Below are 20,686 nucleotides of genomic sequence, written 5' to 3'. Positions count from 1 at the left end.
TTTTAAAGGGAATACCTTCTTAAGCTGCATTTGTCAGTCATTGTATATTAGGTACCACTGCAAATGTACAAAGGCAAAATTATTGTTGAACATGTAAAATATCTCTAAGATCGTTGTGTGGCTAAGGGATATATCATATTTGATTAACTCTAGAGTGCCACTAAGTATTAAAGGCAGAATTCTTAGTTAGACTCCCTCTGTTGGTTACCATTGGCTGCCTATTTTATGCTACCAAAATACTACCTGTTTTAAAAATTTTTACGGGAAGAAATATAATTAACCATTAAATGCAATGTCTGATAGAATGCAATGTGCATGTAGGTGAATAATTAAATATTTGGAAGATAATAAAGAAAGAAAATAAGAAAAAATCCCTACAGCTATCACTTTGAATTATTTAACTGGTAAGGTGAGAATTCATCTTGAAAAAAGGAAATCCCAAAAAAGATTATGTAAGGCAGTGAAAAGCACCATTGAAACCAGAGAGATCCGAGTTGGAATCCCCTCACTGCCCTTTAATACCTATTTACCTTTTGGCAAGTCACTTGCCCTCTCATTTTTCTCCAGGGGAAAATAGGAATAATAATTGTTATGGTGCAGGGGGTGTTGTTGGAGTCAATGAAATCAGATATGTAAAAGCACAGAGCCCAGTGCCTGGCTCATAGTAACTGTTTAATATATGTGAATTCTATTCCCTTCCCAGTAAAACAGGGGTTGCAGTGTTAAGTTCACAGATTATTTAAAGTACCTAAATGGAGGTAGACATCTGGGAACATATTCAAAACTATAATCCATTGCACCTCAAGAGTTGAACTCAGAGAACTTTGACAGACTACTGTACTCTGAGGCAGGGCTCTTCAGGATGGCTTTTGGTTGAGTGCTAGCAAATATTTGTTTGAACAGGCTCTGGGAAATCCAGTAGATCAGAAGCCCCATAAGACTTTAATGCTAACTTTATAGAGTGTTTTTCACCTTGACTGTACATTAGAATCACCTGTGTGCTTTTAAAAATACCAGTGTCCGTATCCCATCTCCAAGTATACTGATTTAATTGGTCTAGAGTAGGGACAGAAATCAGTGTTTTATTTATTTATTTATTTTTTTACTGTTAATGCTCCATGTGATTCTTACATGCAACTGCCAAAGGTAAACGTGAAGCCCTGACTCATATAAGTTCCTTCATAATTCCAATTTAAAATGTATATAAAACTGGAGGTGGCCAGTTAGCTCAGTTGGTTAGAGCATGGTGCTAATAACACCAGGGTTGCTGGTTTGATCCCTGCGTGGGCCACTGTGACTGTACCCTCCTTAAAAGAAAAAAATGTATATAAAACTGAAAACAACAAAGGAACAAGACACAAATGATGAAATGAAAACTCATTGACACAGACAATTGTTTAGTGGTTACCAGAGGGTAAGGGGGGCAGGAGGATGATAGGGGAGGTTAAAAAGGATCAAATATATGGTGATGGAAGGAGAACTGACTCTGGGTGGTGAGCACACAATGTGATACATAGATGATCTACTACAGAATTGTACACCTGAAACCTATGTAACTTTACTAACCATTGTCACCCCAATAAATTTTAATTAAAAAAATGAAATAAAATGTTAGTGGATACAATAAAACGAGAAGGATAAAGGAAGACAACATTCATCCCCTGATTTAGACTGCTCTATCAGTTCGTTGGTTGATTGCTTATACCTAAGCCTAAGTTACATCTGTCATCCTGGGTGCTTGAGGATCTTAACGAATAGACACTTTTGGATCAAGAGTAATATTGAAATTGATACACTTTATGAGATAATTTAATTTTGATGCAAAAAGCATTTTGAAATTGAGTAGCTTCAAAATACTTAATTTATTGGGTGTTAATATATATATATTTTTAATTTCAGGAATTAAAAAAATAAATATGCTCACAGAGAAGAAAATGTTGATACTCTATAATAGTTGTCTTTATGTTTGTTTCAATCAAGAAACCTGCAAATGTGCAAAACTATCAAAATAATATTGTTGTTAATGTAATCAAACATATGCCACGTCTGTGTGATTTGTTTTATATAATCCATTTATTTTTCTTGATCTATGTTTTTCACCTCTAGACGATTTGACAGATCTGTTGAAAAATGGCGGAGGTTTCATTACGATATGAAGATACTTAATCAATGGCTAACAGAAGCTGAGCAGTTTCTCAAAAAGACGCAAATTCCTGAGAACTGGGAACATGCCAAATACAAATGGTATCTTAAGGTAAGATCTTGAGATCTCCTTTTTTCAAACTGCGTTTATCTTCACTGCAATATCACAACTGCTTATCTTCTGCAAGTTCAGGTGGTGAATGATGATGGAAATTTATCATTCCTGACTTTTGTTGTCATTACTGCACATAGTAGAACATCATCATAATGATCATGTTGGGAGACTGCTGGGGATTTTTTGTGACAGGACGAGTTAGTCGAGATATAGCTGGTTTATCTGATGAACTGCAAAGTGTCATTGAATCTGTGATACAGGGAAGCATCTTAAGCAGTGGCTTTCGGGCAGTGTGTGCTTTTGCTTTATGTTGGACTCTGTCCAGGAGAACTTGTGGTATACTTAGCAATAATGTAGTTGCTAGAAATATCCATCATGATAAAATTACAATTCTGTTTCCCTAAAGACAATTTGTGGTGATGTAGCAATATTTCTATATATACTATTGACAAAATGCCTTCTGAGATAGCACAGAGGCCAAAACAATGCAGAGTTAATTGGTGGTACTTATTGACTTTTTTATGGTGTATGTTAATGGAAATGCAACATATGGATTACAACCAGTGTATAGTTTAATTGCAACTTGCTGTGTCTTTTGAGTATGCAGATAAAGATAAATTGGATTGTGGAGGTTATAATTTAGCTTAGAAAATATACAGTTTAGATATAAGAAATGTTACGTTTATTACACCAAATCTTAAGTATTTTTGCAATGTTTTTAGCTTGAATTGTTCATGTAGCAATTTTTCAATCAAGGAGATTTGAATTGTGGCCAATTTTTAATGCCAGAAAGTACTGATTAAGATAGATGAAAGCAAAGAAAGAGGTAATTTGTTAAATAGTTCTGAGATTTCAAAATGCTGTATTCAAAAAAGCAATACAATATTCAGCTTTACAGTTCTTCATTCTCAAATATTTTTGCAGAGAAAATATGCATTTTGATATTAAGAAAGTAAGCATTTCAATACCTATGTATGTGTAAGCTATATACATGTAGAAAATGAATAATTTAAAAATGTTGTGTAATTATGTGTATGTCAGTCAAACTTGTATGCACATCAGCATTAACACTGGAGACAGAGGAAATTCATGGATTTCCAATCTGCCATCATACGGAAAATACATTTTGTGATAGCACTACAGTGCATTCTGAGCTAATGCCGCATCACTAGGTCTCTGACTTAAAGGCAGAAATATGTGTCATGTAAGTTTTTCTTGGGGAGCTGTATAAATCTTTTGCCATTACCGAAGATAATGGACACAAGGTAGTTAAATGTTTTAAATATTTTAATGTTTTATTATACAAATAATATATACTCGTTATGAAAAGTAGAGCAAAGTAGAAGTGTATATATACCTCCATTCTACTCCACAGAGGGTAGTTGTTTTGGTATGGATTTTGGTACATATTCCAGGTTGGTGTCCATAGTGAGCCCACTCTGAGATGGAGATTAACATACATAATGTTTATTAGGAAGTGCTTTTGGGAATCAAGCAACTGGTTTATGATGTGCCTTGGTATAGTTTTCTGCATGTTTCTTGTTCTTGAGGTCTGTTAAGCTTCTTGGACTGTGGGTTTATACTTTTCATTTAATTTAGAAATTTTAAGGCATTATTTAAAAAAATATATTTTTCTGTCCCCTTTTCCGGGACTCTGATTACACATATATTAGGATGTTTAAAGCTGTCCCACTCACTGATGTTCTGTTCTTTTTATTTTCAGTCTTTAGTCTCTGTAATTCATTTCATATGATTTCTGTTGTAAAATTGACTAATTTAACTTTTTTGCAATATCTAATTTTTAGTTCATCACGTCAAGTGTATATTTTTAACCTCAGACATTGTTTTGTGTGATTCAGCACATAGTTGGAGAGTGATTTCAGTCTTTTTACACCTTTCATGTCTCTATGCAATGTGTCAATCTTTACCTTCTGGAAATGTGGGATACAGTTATAATAACTGTTATAATGTTCTTGTCTATTACTTTTAACATCTGTGTCTGTTTTGGGTCTTTTTCAATTAATTTTCCTCTTTATTATGCGTGTTATTTTCCAGCTTCTTTGGATAACTGGTAATTCTTGATTGGGTGTCAGACATTGTGACTTACAACTTGTTGAGTGTTTGATTTTTTGTGCAGATAAATATTCTTGACCTTTGTTCTGGGACAGAGTTAATCTACTTGAAAGCAATCTGATATTTTGAGTGTCTTCCTTTTATACTTTGTGAGTTTTGCTCAGAACAGTCTAAGTCTGGGGCTAATTTTGCCTTATTACTGAGACAAAACCCTTCTGGGTGTTTTCTCCGACACCCTGTTAATGATGATGTTTTGCCACTGTGGCTGGCAGAAACAGACACTATTCCCAACCATATATGAGCTCTGGTGATTGGTCCCATTAATCCTTTTGTATAGTTCTTTCCCTAATCATGTGTAGTTTCCTTACATATATGAGCTGATCAGGACTCAGATGAAGTCTGAAACCTGAAAGGGAGCTGCTGCAGGTCTCCAGTGTTCCCTCTCTGTGTATCCTGTCTGCTACTCTTCTCTGTGAACTCTAGTGACCATGGCTTCCTTGAAGTCCTAGCTCTATCCTCTCAAATCAAGGAGACCCCCTGGCTTTGTGAGAGTTCCTTCATCCTTTGTCATGGCCTGGAACTCTCTCCAGACAGTAAGCTGGGGGCAGCTGTAGCACTCACCTTATTTGTTTCTAATTCCTCAGGGATCACTGTCTTCCATTGTCTGATGTCTAATGTCTTCAAAATCATTCTTTTATATATTTTTGTCCATTTTTAAAAGCTTTTTTAGCCAAGAGGTTAGATCTGTTCTCTGTTACTCCAACTTGGCCAGAAGCAGAAGTCCAAAACAAATGATTTTCATGTCATTTGATCTTTTGGTACATTTACTTTTATGCAATCTTGCAACTATATAATAATTTTAAATGCTTTGAGAATGTCTAAAGGTCCCTGCTTCTTGACAACATGGTTTAGTTGAAATTGATGAACATTGCATTAAAACGTTTTCCTGTAATTGGAGAATTTTTTTCAAAAGACTCTCTTACTTAGTTCATTTTTTTTTTTTTACTCAATTTATCCATGGAATAAGAAAGGGATTATGGATGCCAGGGAAAAAGTTTTCTAGCTAAGAAAGTGTGAATAATATCACAAATTCACTAAAGAGTGAAGGTGTTTTTCCCTAGTGATTAGGAATGTCAAAAAGCGTGCACATGCACATATATGTGTGCACACACGTGCACATAGATGCCTGAGGTTATATTTTCACTTGGGTCCATCTCAAAAAAAGAGTCCAGAAAGATACTGTAAGTCAATATCGTTGATAAGATACATGGGATCTTTGGTAATTTGAACTGTGTTAGCCATCATCATTGTTGATTAATTAACAATAAATAAGATTTTAAATTTTTGCTAGAAAACTATTTTAGGAAACAGAATGAGGATGGTGCCCACTAGCAGCAGACATATTTGTTGGCATGAACCAGTAATATGGTTACTTTAAGGAAAATCAACCAAGCAGCCCACATACTAAACAAATACATACAGGAGTACACTGGAGTTTAAAGCCTTCTATGTATAACTATCAGCAAAGGATCTAGATATGAAATAGAATTTTAAAAATGTACATGTTGTCAGCTTGCCTATATATGTTTATATCAAACTACATTTTATCTTTTTAACTTTAGAAAGAACTAATCAGTATCCTACTTATACTTGGTGTCATCATTCAAAATAAAGTGACTACCGATACCAGAAAGATGATCTGGTTCCATGCAACTCAATTATTTTCTTTCTCTGTCACAAGTGCATGATAAAATTAAATATATACATTGTATTTTTCAAGATATTCCAAAAATGTCATGCCACCAGAGTGAACCTTTTTAAAATATCACATTTTTACATGAGAAAATATCAATTATGTGCCATAAAATTTGATTTGTTAATAAATTCATTCAATTATGTATGCAACTCTTTACACAGTAATTCAACTACCAGTTATTGAGTGCATTTGCAAAGTTTTATCACCCACAAAAATATTAACATGCCATGTTAGGCTCTAATAGAAGTTTAGAAGATGGGCTAAGTGGTTAGAAGCTACGTTCAGGAAGTGTGGGTTCAAATCCCAGCTCCTTTGGCGTAATAGCTACAGGATCTTGGGAAAGTGTCTTAAGTCTCTCCATGTCTCTGCTTCTCTTCCCTTAAATAGGAATAAAAATGAGACATGCATAAAGCACTTAGAACTGCATTTTCCACAAAATAATTACTCATTAAATGTAAGATATGACTAATCATGCTTCATAAGTGATTAACGTATACCTATAAAAATAAACAACAAACCAACAATTTACCATGTTTCCCCCAAAATAAGACCTACCTGGACAATCGGCTCTAATGCGTCTTTTGGATCAAAAATTAATATAAGACCCAGTATTATATTATATCATATCCTATCATATCATATATCATATCATATCATAGTAAATTGTATTATAATATAATATTATATATCATATCATATCATATCATATCATATCATATCATATCATCATATCATATCATATCATAGTAAAATAAGACCGGGTCTTACATTAATTTTTGCTCCAAAAGACACATTAGAGCTGATTGTCCGGCTAGGTCTTTAAACCTTATTTTTATGAATTATAACATTTTATCAAAGTGTAGCTCTTGGCTTAGGATTTGAGGAAAATTCCAGTTCAAGCAAACACATCCTCCTCAGATAGCTGACACTTTTGCCTACTCTTTTCACAACTAACAAAAAGAAATGTTAATGGGAGTTTTCAAAGAGAAAGCTGAACACCATGAAGCAAAGTTATGAAAATAATCTTAACTCATTGGTGTGCCAACAAGTACCTTGAGAGAAAACAGAAAAGTGGAAATCATAGCATGCCCTAATATTGAGCTATACATGTTCAAGAGTAGAAAGAAATGCATTTTAAAACATGAGCTGTTATTTAATGGGGTTCAAAATTCTTGAAGTTGACAGCAGAAATGACAAAAATCACCATTAGTTTGAGTATTTAAGAGTGGAATATTCTTGCTATTAGTGGAAATGGAGCCTGTTTATATTATAGGATAATGCAGTTTTGTGAACCACATTACAAATTATCAGCATTTTTCTAAAGAATGTTCACATGAGCGTGAGACCTTGCAATCTAAGAAATTCCATTTGAAATCAACCTAAAAAAGTCAACAAAGTGGGGTTGGTTAGATAAAACTTTTTAGGCTTTAAATCAACAAATGTTAAGCAAACATAGGGAGTGAAACAACAGTGTGTATCTTGGCAAAAGTTAACCGCTGTTTTTAGGCAAAATGCCTTCTTAATATTAATTAGGTTTTTGCTTTATCTTTCTATATTACTGTGATTTACTTCTCCATAATATATGTTATATGGTACATCTGCGTTATATTTTTATATATTATTGTAAATAAATTTAATTAAAATTGTTTACTTTGTAACATAATGATACATTTCAATTCATTGTGATTAAGGATACGTAAGTCAACATAAATTAAATATGTAATATTGTAATGTTCATGTTCACTGTCAAATCTGGAAAAAACTTTTAGTTTAGATTCATGGTCTAATTAAGCAAGATATACTTTTCCTTTTCTCAAACGGAAACTTGCATGGAGAATGGAAAGTTACATACAAACTGTGTAGTTATAGCATGAGAACATTACCATGATCTCTCAGATGAGGAAACAAATGGGAAAAAAAGGGGCAGGAGTGTCTTGGAATTGGGGAGAAGACGAAGAAATTAGAGTCTAAGGGTGTAAAAGACCATTTTAGCTACTGTTCAGTTCTGCCTTGCCTTGGCTATTTGTGATGGAAGAAAACTCTAAAGAACTTTGTAAAAGACGACCCAATTCTTACAAGTTTAGTATTCACAGAGCCTATTGGAGTTGGGTACCCCCTGCCCAAAAGTTTGAGACAAGCGAGTCCATGGAAAGGCTCTCTTTTTCTTAATGGAAATATTCAGGGTTTCTAAGTCTTCCCGTCCTGCTTTCTGAGCTTGCAGCCCAGAAAGCCCTCAAGTAGCAGGTGCCCTCATTGAAAAACCACTGGCTTGCCCAGAAATGAGAGGTGCTAAATGGATGTGCATAGGTCCCTGATACTATCTGAGTGAGTTTTTGTATTTTGATTTCGCTGTGCTTTAATACCTCATTGGTAATCTACTCCTTCAAAGGATTGTATAGGAGGTAACAGAGTTTGAATTAATATGGATGAAATCTAAGGCTATCTAGAAAAAGGCATATGGTATAAAAGACAAAATTAAACACAAATATGTTTTCTATATAGTCAGTTTTTACAGTGCTGATGTCAGCAGCTGGCTGGTGAGTTTGACAGCTTCTTAACAGCCACACTGCTGGTACTCAAATGCTGATAGAAACTTTTATGGAAAAATCACTGCAGTAAAAATGTCTGCCATCTGTTGCCCTTCGTTGGGACCCCAGTGTTAAGAATAATTTGTACTATTGCTGGCTCTTTATATTTCCCCAGCAGTAATAAAATTTCATAAGATTTCATTTGGTGGTCACAGAGCTATCCTGGATTTTGTAACTAGAGGACGTTTACTCACATAAGGGAATCAGCATGAAAATTTACTGCTAAGAGAATTTGTCTCTAGTCACTTGCTTTAGGGTTACAGCGATGTATAAATATGGAACTACATCTTAAGGTGAGCTTTTCAATGTTTTTAGCGGGCGGTGGCATGAGAATTCAGTCTCTTAATACAGTTAAACAGTTGGGCACTTCATTCTTTTGTAAATATTGTTAGTCTTTTATTGCCGCCTAGAAACTCCTCTACAACTTCTTGGCTCCCATGCATCTTTGCAGAAGTAGTAAATAGCAGATTTATTGGGAGTTTGGCACAGTGCAGACCTTCAGAGAGGGGCTCTAAATTGTTGCCCATCAAATGTGTCTTTCATAAAACAAGTATATTAAAATAATTGGATAATTCCAATGGCCTGTTCTTAAAGTTCTGTTGTCCAGCGTGGCAACTTAGGAAGATGACAGATTGCCATCCATTACTGAAAAGAAGCAAGAACCAAAACGATAACTTACTGTAATAACCCCAGTAATAAAGAACTGCTTAAAATGCATGAAAAACATGTCATCCTTAAGGGATCCCCATTCTTAGAGTAAGAGATTATAAAGAGAGTAAGACTCTACCAAAAAAAAGTGAAGCATGCTAACTGCAAATACCAAATTAGGAAAAAACAAACTCACATCAACAGAGGCAATGTGAAGCAGAAATCATTACTTAATGAAACATCAGATTAAAGTTAATATAGGAAATTTTCATGAACTACAGTATTTTGCGAAGAAGGTGTTCTGGCTGCACTGATCTTCTTATTTCTTCTTGCATACCTTTTACTATTTCTTCCAATGCTTGTTTCTACCATTAACCTTCTTTTATTTTTGCCTGAGGGTTCTACCCTGTCCCCCAGTCCTTAACCCCTATGTCTCAATCCCCTCCCTCTCAGGATTTTTGGACACTTCTCTTTATTTATATATGTCCATGCTCTAACGTTACCTTCTTAGATATGCCTTTCACAATCCCTCCTATCTTAAAGAGATGTCACATCACACACACACACACACACACACACACACACACACACACACACAGAGTCTTAATTTTTCTCTCCAAATTGTCCTGTCTAACTTTCTTCATAACACGGTCAATTGCTGAAATTGTAATAATGTGTTTGCATGTGTATTACCTGTCTTTCCCACTAGAATGTCAACCTTGTAGGGACCTTACCTTCTTGGTCACCAATGTGTCCTCAATACTTAGAACAATCTTTTCATGTAGAAAACATGGAACACTCTTTGTAAGGAATGATTGAATAAATGAAAGAATTATATTTTCAATGTATTATTCACCTAGGCAGACTATCCCCAACTTGTCATTTATTCCATTTTTACCCCATCCTCTATCCAGGAAAGTCTCCCTTACATTGGGCTGCACTTTCCCTTTCTTTGGACAGAGTATTTGAAATTCTAATATTTGCTGGCTTCATTCTTTACCCTTTCGGTGTATCATAAATACAAGAATTCATTCAATAAACATTTAGTGGGAGTCTACTGTGTGCAAGGTAGACACTTTGCTTGGTACTAGAGATACAGAGTTGGCAGAAAGCTCCCTTGCTCTTAATAAACACACAGGCTCATGAGTTCAGCATATTAAAGCCAAGCTAGAAACACATGACCATATATAAACACTCCAAAAAAGTCCTGGAACCAGCTTAGGGAAATGGGGGTATTTTTTTCTTTTCTTTTCTTTTAAATTAAAGTTTATTGGGGTGACAATGGTTAGTAAAGTTACATAGGTTTCAGGTGTACAATTATGTAATACATCATCTATATCTCACATTGTGTGTTCACCACCCCAGAGTCAGTTGTGGGATCAAATATATGGTGATGGAAGGAGAACTGACTATGGGGGGAGTATTTTTTTCTACAGCCGTTCTTTGTATCCCCTAGTCCTTCTTGACACTCCCCCATTGCACCCCTGGGATTCCCAAACTCAATTGGGAAAAGATGACTTCGGGAACTAGGAAAGAGCAATATTGTGAAAGGCAGCACAAGGAACGCGCTAGCTCTGACCAAGTCATACAAAGAGAGTGAGAAAATGTTCTGACATACGTTGTACATTTTGAACAATGGTAAAACTGACAAATTATAGTACAAAAAGGCGTGTTTACAGATGAGCTGGTTCAGGATGTACTATTCATCGAGCTGAATAAAAAGTATCTAGTTGTAAGAATGGTAAATCATCCTACTATATAACCAAATTATTGGTAGAAACCAGAGACTGGAATTGTTTGCAGACATCATCATTAGGGAATTTTAAAGTCCTTGCTCTTTTGTGAGGCTATAATTGACAGAAGTTTACTGGCAATGAATTTGTGTGTAAGGCATTCCAATCAAAACTAATAAGGAAGAAAGATTTAGGGACATGGGTTACTAAAAAAATAGTAGATCTATTTGATGTGAATGCATATCTATATGGTGGCATATTTCCCCTTGAGGCTTTATTGATTCACTATTACTTTTTATTTGTCAATAGATAATTTTAGTATAACTTTATAGTCCTTCCAGTGTCACTTCCTTCCTTGTCCTAGATTCAGCCATTCATTTGAGGAATATTTCAGAAAAACGAATGTGCTACCATTGAACCTAGGACTTCTTGTGGCACATTGAGCTGGTTATTATTAGGAGTAAATATCTCACTTATGACATCTCTCAGAGGCAATGAAATTAAATGAATTTTAATATGATACATACTACACATATTGATCCCATGAAAATTAAATTCTTTAGAAGAGCAATCTTATGGGGCCAAATCCTGCCAGCCGCCTGTTTTTGTGTATAAATTGTATCGGGACTCTACCACACTTATTTACAAATCATCTATGGCTGCACTCTTCCCACAAAGGCAGAGTTAAGTAGTTACCACAGAGAGTGCATGAACTGTAAAGGCCAAAATATTAACTATGTAGCTCTTAAGAGGAACAAAGTTTGCTAACTCTTGCTTAAGAAGCTAGAATAATAAGAAAGTTACGGTAAAAGCACAAGTACCCTTTTTACCCTCTCTTTAAACATTCTTTGTTACTTGATACAACAGTGATGGACTGGGGCCATGCACATAAAACAAATTGAAAGTTATGGTAACAAAAAAAGGAAATCAAAATAGACTTGTTATGTAAGGCAACTTTCAACTCCATGTATTAAGAGAATGGGGTTAATTAAAATAAAAAGAGGTTTTAAAAGAAGTTAAAGAGTGTGTGCTGAATTTAGTCATTTTGAAGAGTATATAGCAACTGTTCTCCTTACCGACAGTACCACCGTTTCTTCTGGAGTACCTGAACAGTCTTAGTGGGACAATAAATCAAGTACAGTGGTACCTCGGTTTTCGAACGTAATCCATTCTGGAAAACCGTTCGAGTTCTGAAACTTTTGAAAACCGAGGCACGGTTTCCCCATAGAAAGTAATGCAAAATGGATTAATCCATTCCAGACCTTTAAAATCAACCCCTAAAACTGCAAATGTAGCATGAATTTTACTATGTAATGATACCATAGATCCATAAAATTTACAGCATCTGTAAACTGAAATGTTCGTCAACAGAGACGTTCGAAAACCAAGGTACCACTGTATTCTGTCAAAGAGAGTTCTAGATGTCATTCTGCCAGAACCTTTCTCGCACCATCTCAGTGGTCGTAAGCATAGTTCCTAAGTTTGGCCAATCATATTTTTTCTGGAGACTTTTAATCTTTTGGTAAGTGATAAGGCTGGAGTTCATCCATTCTAATGAGAATGTCTGGTCAAGACCCACAAGCTACTCCTGCTGTGGGGACCCTCTAGAGTCCCACTTGTTCTAGGCCTGATTCTTTGATTTTACCTCCAATCCTGTGAACCCCTCCATTTCCTAATCTTGACTCGCCTTATTGGCAGAGACAGTTTCTGTTGTTTCTAAAGGAAGAACTCTAATGAAAAGCTAGTGTCACCGGAGAAACTCTTCTAGCTGGGCGCCTTTTAGAAAGAAGTTTGAGTCCCCTTGAAGAGCCTGCAAAACACAACCATTTGCATGTAATGAACAGTTTGCAATACTTAGAGATTGATGTGCAATTTCTGTTTGACAAGAGAGAAACAATTAGGATCAAGTGTGGTCGTATATTCCAGAATACCAATGTTGTTTCCACACTTTAAGTGTTGTTGGATCATTATATGAGATTCATAATTTTGTCCTGTTGTACCCACTTTTGCATTACCATTCAGTTGTAATTTATTATACCCTATTAAAAGTTTTTAGGTAATTTGTTCTTATTGCTACTCAGACATTAAAATGTCTGCAGGCTGTGAAAATGAATAAATTTAATGTGCTAGCATAGTTCTCCAAATCCTGGCATTACAACTAATAGTACAGGCTTATATTGTATTATAAATCCTAGTTAATTAACATGGACTTCTTTTGAAAATCCCATTTTGCTGCTATTTTTAGATAACACATTTTCCAAACCTTTTTATCCTTAAATTTCTATTTGTTTTAAATAATATATGGCTTTTGTATGTGTTTACAAAAGGACAAGGTATGTATTTTTAAATATTAATAATGGATTGCTGAAACAACCTTAACTTTAAAACCACATAATTGTTTAAAAAAATGTATAGCATAGTTTTAACGGAGGATTATGAACATTTGTTTAAGACGTATGAAATAATGAGCAAACTCTACCAATCTGTAGTTCATAAGAATTTGCAAATTTACTCTCTTAACCAGGGCTATCCCTGGGATACTATCAAGAACACAAATTTCAAAATCAAATTTTAATGATGTCCAGATAAGACGAGTATATGACACCAACCACTGTACAATGCATGGTGCTTAGGAAGCTGCCAATTAGTTGTCCCACCCAAGGGATGTATCTGCCCATAAGCTTACTTGTCTTTTAGAGAACTGGTGTACCACCACTAAGTTCTAGTTTGTTACTTAGCCCTGACAATTCCTTTTATTTCAATTAACCTTTAAAATCAATACATTTATTCAGCAAACCTTTACTTTGGAGCTACTGTGTGTCAGACTCTGTGCTAGGTGCTCAGGATGTTGAAATTGACACAGTCCCAATCTACTCACAGAGAATCCAAGGTTTACTGACGTTGATGGACATTTAACAATTGAAACATGAATGGCCTATTCAGTAGACGGCTATTTAAGCAATGAAAATAACATCTAAGAGGCATCATATAGATAGGTACAACATCATGGAAGTCGGGGAAGGGATGACAAAAGCAGTAACTACTGGCCAGAAGGTTTGGAAGAGTTTCACAGAAGAGGTGATAAGGGAAATAAGTGAGACACGCTACATCCAGAAAAAGGGGGGAAAAACATTTGCAAAGTAATGGTATTGTGGAAAATTGTGATACAATTAGGACACAATAAGTGGTGCTCTTGGTCAGATTATGGATGCATGGAAGGAAATTGTAAGAAGTGATGTTGAGGACATAATTTCCTTTTCTTGTTAGTTATATTTTGGTTTGGTTTGGTTTGGTTTTTCAACCTAGCAGGCTAGTATTTTCCAAACTGTGCATCGTGAAATCAATTTGTGCATCACCACCAGCGTTTGTTCTGGGTGGAACAAAATAGAAAATATCAGGATCCATTGCACATACTAAAGTGTAGTATCATGGGTTTTTTTGTTTTAATTTTTTTTGTGTGTGTGTGTGTGTTGGGTTATTTCTGATTGAGTATCACAAGGTAGTACTATGCTGAGTGTAAGTGAAGAATTTAGTTTAAAATAATTAAGAAGCTAGTTTAGGAAATGGATAATTTGGGAAGATGCTATGAAATCAATTTTGCAAAACCATGCTCAGAAAAATGTCATTGAAAATTTATTTAATTGTAGTAGCTTATAAAGTTGATTTTAATGTTTTGCTATTTTAAGGCATATTACTTGATGTGACTGTCAAAAGGAAAAAAAACCCAGCAAGATAAGTAGAAAAGGTATTGTTATAACTCTTTATAAAGACTCAGAGAGGTTAAATATTTTATCCCAAATTGCAAGGCTAATAAATGAAGGCCTTGGGATCTGAATGCCATGTGGTTTACTAATAATCAGCTAGAAGTTAAAGATGTTAAGTACATACGTACATATGTATGTGCGTACATAAGTAAATAATAGCTCTGCCTAATCACTATTGAGGAAACTAATAAAGAGAATAATACTGCTCTCTATAGGACAAGGCCCTCCTAAGAGGCCTTAAGAATATTACGTGATAAAGATGAAACTTCTTTTATCCATACAAATGCTATTTAGTGATGAGTATAATCCTAATTAAACCCATCTTATCATGTTATTATCAGTAAGGATGAGATATAACATCTTTATTTGAGTCACAGTATATCACATTCAGAGTATTAAAAGGGGTTATTTCTGTATGAGAGATAATGTTAGGGTTGTTAATGATGACAATAACATTAATCATAACCTAACAAGGCACTTGATAATTTATGAAGTGCATTGAATTACATTCTCATTCTCATATTCATCTCTTGTTGAGATATAAGTTTGGGGGGGGGTGTCCTTTATTGCTATAAGATACAGGTTCCAGAGGGAACAGAAGATGTATGGCTAATCATTTATCTCTCCCTGCTTTGGAACAAAAGTAGGGTTTTATCAGGAGAGCAGAATTGGGTTAGCTCCTGTCATGTGGAGCATATGGGCTTTGTGTTATATGTAGCAAGGGCTGATGTTCTCTAAGAAAACCTTGACAGTGAACGCCCTAGGATTTTGTCATTGCCTCCCTTTCAGAACACCCTTAGAAGAAAAGCCACCATGACACATATAGTCCCTTCAGGGTAGAATTGTTTCCCCTTAACATTACATAGCTGTGGGTTCAGCATCCTTTTACTCAGTCACCATATTGTGTGGATTGTCAGGACGGTGCTGCAGACCAGAGTTCCGATGTGGAGCCAACAGTGCTTTCTTTGCACAGCGGTCTGAGAGCAGGTTGGGAGGCAGATGAGGTGGTGAGGAATCCATGGCAGCTCCAGCACTCAAGGAAGTTGGTCTCGTGCAGAGAGAGAGAGAGAGAGATGAATAAACCTCAAAATTGGTGTAACACAATTCTTTTCCAATTTGTACTCACGGTATTTACAAAGTTCTGTGGGAACAGAAAGGAAGGGATGATGAGCTTTGTCTGGGAAGGCCGAGGAGGTCCTCACCATGAGCAGGCAGCTTTATCAGGGAGAGAGAGGAAAGAAAGAGTGCCCTTGACCATGAGAACACATGTTCAGAGGCCAGAGAGCCTCATGGAACGGAGGGTTTTAGGAGAATGGAAATGCCTTTAAGTGGTAATAGCTTAGGGAGCTCAGGGTCCCAGGTGGAGGGTGGTAACACAGGCTGGGCGGGCAGGTTTGGAATGCTTCGTGAGGGACAAATATGATACACACAGCAGCCTGTGCTGTAGCCTGGAAATAACCATTACAGAATATATTTAAACGGAGGAGTGTGTGGACAAGACTTGTGATTTTGAAGATAAGCTTTTTTAGGATATTTACGGTTTCTTGTATACCTCCTAGGTTTTTACGTTATAATTTTCATGAGAAATTTTCAAGGAAAACTGCAGCTCAGCATACATGAAAAAGTGCGGCTTCCATTCATTATTAGAGGAACGTAGTTAACAGATTTTGTGATCCTGTTATGCTTATTTTCTTTCCAGACATTCCAAATGTAAACGGATTTTAAATGGTTTATTTCTACTTCAGTATGAATCCAAAGGTGTTGTGTGTGTGTGTGCATGCATGTGTGCGCGTGTGCATGTGGTCTGTTTAAAAATAAAGCAGCAAATGTGACTCAGATGGACTTAACGTGGTCATAAAATACCTCAGGAGTCTTACTTTGAAAGAGACCATTTCTGTAAAAATATAGGTTGGACGTTCTATTTTTTTTTTTTTTTATCTAAAGAACAAAATAAATGAACAAGTGAAACAGAAACAGACTCATAGATACAGAAAACAAACTGATGGTTACTAGGTGGGAGGAGGCTTGGGGGACCGGATGGAAAAGAGGAAGAGAAGAAGAAGTGCAAACTGGGAGTTACAGAATTGTCATGGGGATGTAGGGTACAGCATAAGGAATACAGTCAATAATAGTGTAACTATGTATAATGCCAGGTGGGTACTAGACTTAAGGGGGGGATCACTTCATAAATCATATGGATGTCTAACCACAATGCTGTACACCTGAAACTAATATAAAATAATATTGAACGTCAACTATAATTTAAAAAAATAGTCACAGGGATATAAAGGACAACATGGGGAACAGAGTCAGTAGTACTGTAATAATCATGTACAGTGTCAGATGGGTAACAGACTTATTGGGGTTATCACTGTGTTGTTTTGTACACCTGAAACTATTAAAAAATTAAGCATACATCTACAAAAACAATGTATGGGGCGGGCACTAATGTTATTTGGCGTATCATTCTCAGCTTTGCCCAAGTCAGATGGGAAGCTCTTGCTGCCACAGGAGGCCATGCTGCTGAGTGCTTACCACCAGCATGGGCTCTTAGCTGGTTGACTTTTGCTGGTCACGTCTCTCCATACAGAAATTAAATAAGTGTTTATAGAGGACCTACTGTGTGCTATATACCATTCCAGGAAATAAGGATCCAGCAGTGAACGGAGAGAAGTGTGCATTCTCCATACAGAAATAAATGAAGCTCTGTATAGTGATATCCCTGTCTTTAATTTCTTCTTTTGAAATAAATATTCCTCTTTGAGAAATATGGTCCCTCATAAGCTATAACTGCCAACACTTCCATAATCATTTATCAGTTATTGGGGATCTCTGTCTTTTTTATTATTAAAGTTTATTGGGGTGACAATGGTTAGTGAAATTACATAGATTTCAGGTGTACAATTCTGTAATACATCATCTATAAATCCCATTGTGTGTTCACCACCCAGAGTCAGTTCTCCTTTCATCACCATATTTTTCATCCTCTTTACCCTCATCTACTGCCTTCCTCCTCCCTTACCCTCTGGTAACCACTAAGCGATTGTCTGTGTCTATGAGTTTTTGTTTCTCATTTGTTGGTCTTGTTCCTTTGTTGTTTTCAGTTTTATATCTCACATATCAGGGGAATCATATGGTTCTCGACTATTTCTGTCTGAGATATTTTGTTCAGCATAATAATCTCAAGATCTATCCATGTTGTCGCACATGTCAGTATTTCATCTCTTCTTATGACTGAGTAGTATTCCATTGTGTATATGTACCACATCTTTATCCAGTCATCTATCGGGATCTCTCTTTTTTGGCTGATGAAAACTTGGAAGTCCAACCCTCTCACTGCACAGAACTGTTAATGAAATAGGGAAGTGAATGACTTACCCTCTGTCACTGCTGAAAGCTCACAATAAGAAAGGGCCACAAACAAGGGGCTAGGAGGCAGGGCAGCCCATCCAGAGGATGGGAGGAGAGGAGGGAAGAATAAAGGATTTGAGAGATGAAGGGTCATACCCTGCAGTAGGAAATTAGAACTATAATGGGAGTGAAAAAGTCATCTTCAGCGTCTTCCCTAGACAATCTGGCTTTTTTTGCATGGTCAACATCTCATTCATTCTCTCATTTATTTTTCAAATAACCCAATGAAATAAGAATTATTACTTAAATCCAAATTCTGGAGAGTTAAGGAACTTTTCAGGAGGCAATCTGACTGTCACCTTCTTGGTAGGAGGTCTTAGAATTTGCAAAGAAATTGTTCTATCCTTCAGAGGAAACCCCAGACTGAGGCAGCGATGTAATCACTAATGGTGGACCTGTACAATAATGGAATACAGTATTTTTCCATGAGCAATATTCTTTTTTTTTATTAGTGTTTTTCAATTTTATTTTTATTTATTTTTTAAATTTATTGGGGTGACAATTGTTAGTAAAATTACATAGATTTCAGGTGTACAATTCTGTATTACATCATCTATAAATCCCATTGTGTGTTCACCACCCAGAGTCAGTTCTCCTTCCATCACCATACATTTGATCCCCCTTAGCAATATTCTTAAAATGCCTGTGATCTGCCTCAGTTTGAGGTGTCCATATATGTAAATTCTAAAGTTCTCATGTGTCTTGTAAGTTCTAACAGCATTAGATCAACACTGAATTAAGCCAAGCTTTCTTAGTGGGAGAGATATGTTCATGGGCTGGGTTCTGGGGTCTCCTCCAAGCAGAGAAGTGTTTTCCAGAATGTACTGATCATCAGAGTCATGACACTGGTCTCTCTCTAGAGCTCCAGTGTCCAATTCACTGGCCACTTGCCACATGGCATAGATACTGAGCTCTTGAAATGTGGCTCGTCCAAATATAAGATTGACTGTGAGTCTAAAATGCACAGTGGGTTTTGAAGAATGAGTAAGGACATAAAAGGAAGTACACTATCTCATTACATGTTAAAATGATAATAATTTGTCATATTGGATTCAATAAAATGTATTATTAAAAGTTAATTGACCTGTTTCATTTCCCTTTTTGAATGTGGCCATTTGAAAATTTGAAATTACTTGTGTTGTTTGCATTCTATTAGTCAGCGCTGCTCTGGAGAGTTTGATTTGCTCAGTTTGAATGAAGTCCTATTTATTAAGGCCCCAAGTGATTTTTTTTAATCAGAAAACTATGGGACATAATGTAGGGGAATAAATAAGTGATGCTTATTGTGATCACTGATAGGAAAGCTGATTGGAGGAGAAAGGATTAGGGACTGCCCCTCTTTCCAGCATCACCCCATTCTCAGTTTTTGTTGTTGTTGTTTTTTATGTCCCTTCTTTCATCCCAAGGCAAAACTGCACCATTCACAGATGGTGTTCTGACTTAGGAAATGACTTTGAAGTGTCAACAGCAGCCTTAGCGCTCCTCCAGGTTTTTCCATTTTATAAGAAAGAAGTTGAAGATTGGGGTACCTGTATAATCTGTGGAATAGGTGTACGGGGGTATATTTTTGAGGTACGAGCTACAGATGCTTCTGATATGCAGCTCTAAATGTACCAAAAGTTCACACAAGACTGAAATATGTGGAATCTGCATTATTTCGTAGTTCTCTCTTTGCACATCCTCACTTCCTCTAGTGGCTCACGGCACCCACCCGACTCAGTGAAAACACACTCATTCCAAAGGGAAAAACAAGTGGAGTTGGCCACAGGGAGTGCTTGCAACTATCAAAGCTTTAGTGACTGTGGAGGGTCTCCTGTAGTTTACCCAAGTTGAAATTAGTGGTCCAACTCCTAGTTGAACTACTAATTATTGATACCTGTCTTGATGGTGCCTGAGGAGAAAAGTTATCAAAGGGAATTGATGTTCAAATTATAGCATGAATCGTGGTCATGGACATTATTGATTGGTAGTCAATATTTGCTATTCTTTCATTTATATTATGAGAAAGCAGTGTAATGAACTTGCCTCTCACTGCCCTGACTTGCTTTGCTCATCACATTCACAAAAAGCAAATGCCAATACGCATATATGTTTCATGTTTCTAAAGTTTACTTTACATCACTTTGCTACTGATTGAAAAGAAAACACTCTATTGATTGCAAAACTGTTTCATCTTTAGTCACTTAGAATCCTTAGTATGACATTCATTATCTTGCGTACATATGGCATCATGAAGTTAGATAGATTTTCATATACAGTATATTTTTTTTCAAACAAATGTTTGTTTTCAGATTATAAATGTATTATTACAGGCCAATTGGGGGCATTTTGGGTAATAGGGAAAAATATAAAGGAAATCCATAATTCCACCACCTCATATCAAAGGGAATTGTTTTTAAGAAAAAATTTTCTTGTAAATCATGGTGAATGCATGTTGGATTTTATTTAACACATTG

General features: G+C 35.9%; 1 protein-coding gene across 8 annotated transcripts in view; it reads left to right on the top strand.

Moving 5' to 3' along the window:
* Positions 1-20,686, top strand: part of DMD (dystrophin) — a 2,125,071-nt gene that overhangs the window by 1,030,452 nt on the left and 1,073,933 nt on the right. For all 8 annotated transcript variants that reach the window (XM_074323908.1, XM_074323912.1, XM_074323913.1 and 5 more), the window contains one exon: positions 2,107-2,254. In XM_074323908.1, the coding sequence (XP_074180009.1) occupies positions 2,107-2,254 (148 nt within the window). The remainder of the gene's footprint in view (positions 1-2,106; positions 2,255-20,686) is intronic.

The sequence above is a fragment of the Rhinolophus sinicus genome, chromosome X (genome assembly GCF_036562045.2).
Source record: "Rhinolophus sinicus isolate RSC01 chromosome X, ASM3656204v1, whole genome shotgun sequence".
NCBI lineage: Eukaryota > Metazoa > Chordata > Mammalia > Chiroptera > Rhinolophidae > Rhinolophus > Rhinolophus sinicus.
This window is presented reverse-complemented; position numbering and strand designations above follow the sequence as displayed.